Genomic DNA, 2,984 nt, shown 5'->3' with positions numbered 1-2,984 from the left:
AGGAGGAGGAGGAGAGAAATAGAAGAAGGAAAAGAAGAATCTAATAGCAATACATGTTACAAGATCTATCAAGAGGAGAATAGAAAATAAAACTCAAAAAGATATGAATCTACCAGCCAAAGATTGAAAGAAGAGATTCAGCAGAGAACGGACCAACGCAGTCTAAAACAATGTCATTTCCTTCGTGTTGCCAATCATCATTTACCTTTTGAATTATTAGACGCACAAGATCCCATAGTGCTTCCTGAAAAAGATGGTTGAAATCACACTTCTGAAAGAAACTCAAATAACAGATAAAACGTTCATTGGTTTGGCATAGTAAGCTGATGCGAACATTGTTTACATGTCGCCATGTTCTCCACTTCCGGTTTACTGACTCAAGATAGGAACATTCACTCTAAAAGAGTTATAAGTGAATAATATTTTCTGTGTTGCATCCCTTTGTAGCTTATGGGTGTACTCAATATTGTGTATGGCTGTCGAATACATTATTACTAGATCTATCATTGTTATTATTAATGTTGTTGTTGTTGTTGTTGTTGTTGTTGATGTTGTTGTTGTTGTTGTTGTTGTTGTTGTTGTTCTCAGTGTTATTGTTGTTATAAAGGGCCTGCCATGAAAACTCGACTAATTGAAAACAAAACACCCCTCGGGGCGGTGCCACTGACAGAAGTGTCTTTTGGCCATTCCTGCCATTCCCCAAATGGGGGGACATTTCTCGTCCTAATGCACAGTAGAATTGTAAATGGGCTGATCCAACAATGTCATGCCTGAACTACAACAGGGAACTGCTGCTTTTTCTTTCCTAATTCTTACTATTGTCATTTTCTTCTACTTCTTTTGTATATTTGTCACACTCTCGTGACCCGTTATTTTCGGCCTTGATAGTCGAAGCAGACTTTGTGCTGTTGAAGCTAGAGGAGTGAGCAGAGTAAGCCTGGCTAGAGGAGTGAGCAGAGTAAGCCTAATTCCCTGCAAGGACTTCTCGGTTGACATCCACCCCTTGGCGCTCATATGACCTTATGCAGTTGCGAGCGCCGTAAAACCTCTAATAAGACTACTAAGACTAAAAAAACAAAACAAATCAAATGAAAGAGTCTACAAAGAAAACAACAGGCCTGCACCCAAACCTTTGATGATTAGATATACTGAAATGTAGGTGACTATAATATAAACATTTCACCTTTTTTTTTTCTTCTTTTTTTTTAGGGCCTAAATAAAATGGTGCACCGTCAGCTCAGCTGGTATCATACTGACTGCGGAGTGGGTTGCATTGCTTCGAATGCCCACTGGGGCATTCTTAACTTGGGTTGTTTTGGTGAGAGGTTTTTTTTTAATTGGCTCCCCACCAAATTGGCTCGATCCTATCGATTGGGGGCGGCTGTTATTTTTGGAGGGCACGCCTCTTAAAAATAAATTCTCGTAGTGTTGAAATGAGGGCGGGGACCTTTTTATTTATTCTTTTTTTTAGGAAAAAAAACACATTGTGTTTGGCCTACATTTTTGTTTACATTTCGCTAGCTCAGAAGTACAAAGTTCTATCTGCTCAATTTAAACTTTTGAGAAATTTGACCCCAAAGATTTTGAGTTTCACATCAAGTCAAGCTTTTTTTTTTTTTAATTGCAATTCTTTCAATATTACCTTGATAACGACTCGAAATAATCGTATGGTTTTGATATAGCATAGAGCGTTTGATTTCTGATCTCATGGTCTTAGTAACTCAAAACGGCCAAAAATGTCAGATAGAACTTTTTAATTCTGAGGCAACGATTTGTTGCTACAATTTTCAGTAGTCCACACGTGGAATTGTTTGAAGGGGGACATAGACTTATACCAAAGAGAGTTTCTATTATATTGACTTGTGCTGTACTTTAACATCCTTGTCTGTGCACTCTGACATAGTTCCGGTCCACGCTGAAGCGCTCCATTTGACTCCTTAATTGGAACCAGAAAAATGACAACGGGGGAAAGGAGCCGCCATAGACCTGAATTAGGATCCTGGGTTGGGTATACGGTACTGTCGTGGCCGCCGTAATCATTGCTCTAAAAAAAACTGCGCTGCTGTGTACAGTGGGTGTTCAAATGAAGGGCAAAAGTACAGTCTCACTATTGTCGAGTGCGCTCCCCTTTCCCTCCGTGCCCTTCATTTTAAATCACTTAACACTCGTTTCTTTGGAGCACTTTAAAAAAAAAAGAAGTATGAATATAAAAAAAATGAAATGGATATGCATCCTTATTTGTAAAGACTGTCAGTTGTGTTTTCTTTGTTTGAAACATAATAATAATAATATAAAGCCTTGCAACAATACGCAAACCGAAGAGCATACACATTCGAGTGTATGACTATTCGAAGTGTGCAGCAACACATTGCCGTTGGCCAGCTGAGCGTCAGACCGTCAGACATATGCGTCCCCTATGTCCTTAGAGAGTTGAATGCAAATAGAGTCTAATCGCCACTGGTACCTTAGAATTACACAGTTCTATCTGCTCATTATCAAGTCTAGTTTTTAGAAATTTGACTTTAAAAAAATGTTGCGTTTCACATGTCAAGCTTTTTAAAAATGCAATTCTTGGAATATCTTGATTGATAACGACTCCGAATATTCTTACGATTTTGATAGAGCAGATAGAATATTTGGGTTTCTGACCTCACGATCTTAGTACCTTTAACTGAAAACGGGCAAAAATGTCAGATAGACCTTTGTAATTCTAAAGGGGGGGGGGGGGGGTACGCTCATAGTGAGCCAGAATAACGTCAGTGTACTAAGTGAAGGACATTATATACACAGGTCTTTGGGTGCCACACACACACGATTGTAGCGAGACTGGTGTTTTTCTCTTCTTTTGGGCACTCATGGTACGCACGCACACTTGGCACCGAAATTTTATAGAGAGGAAGACAGGACACACAAACAGAGAGAGAGAGAGAGAGAGAGAGAGAGAGAGAGAGAGACAGACAGACAGACAGACAGACAGACAGACA

The 2,984-nt window shown here is 39.5% G+C and overlaps 1 protein-coding gene across 1 annotated transcript in view; it reads right to left on the bottom strand.

The window, feature by feature from the left end:
• The window catches only part of LOC101854829, a gene marked incomplete at its 3' end in the record, with an annotated part of 12,379 nt that extends 11,993 nt beyond the window's left edge, over window positions 1–386 (bottom strand). Inside the window, 1 exon segment of the mRNA XM_013088637.2 lies at window positions 206–386. Coding sequence (XP_012944091.1) covers window positions 206–236 — 31 coding nt within the window.
• Between the last annotated feature and the right edge of the window lie 2,598 nt (window positions 387–2,984).

The sequence above is a fragment of the Aplysia californica genome, unplaced genomic scaffold (assembly GCF_000002075.1).
Source record: "Aplysia californica isolate F4 #8 unplaced genomic scaffold, AplCal3.0 scaffold00779, whole genome shotgun sequence".
Classification (NCBI taxonomy): Eukaryota; Metazoa; Mollusca; class Gastropoda; order Aplysiida; family Aplysiidae; genus Aplysia; species Aplysia californica.
This window is presented reverse-complemented; position numbering and strand designations above follow the sequence as displayed.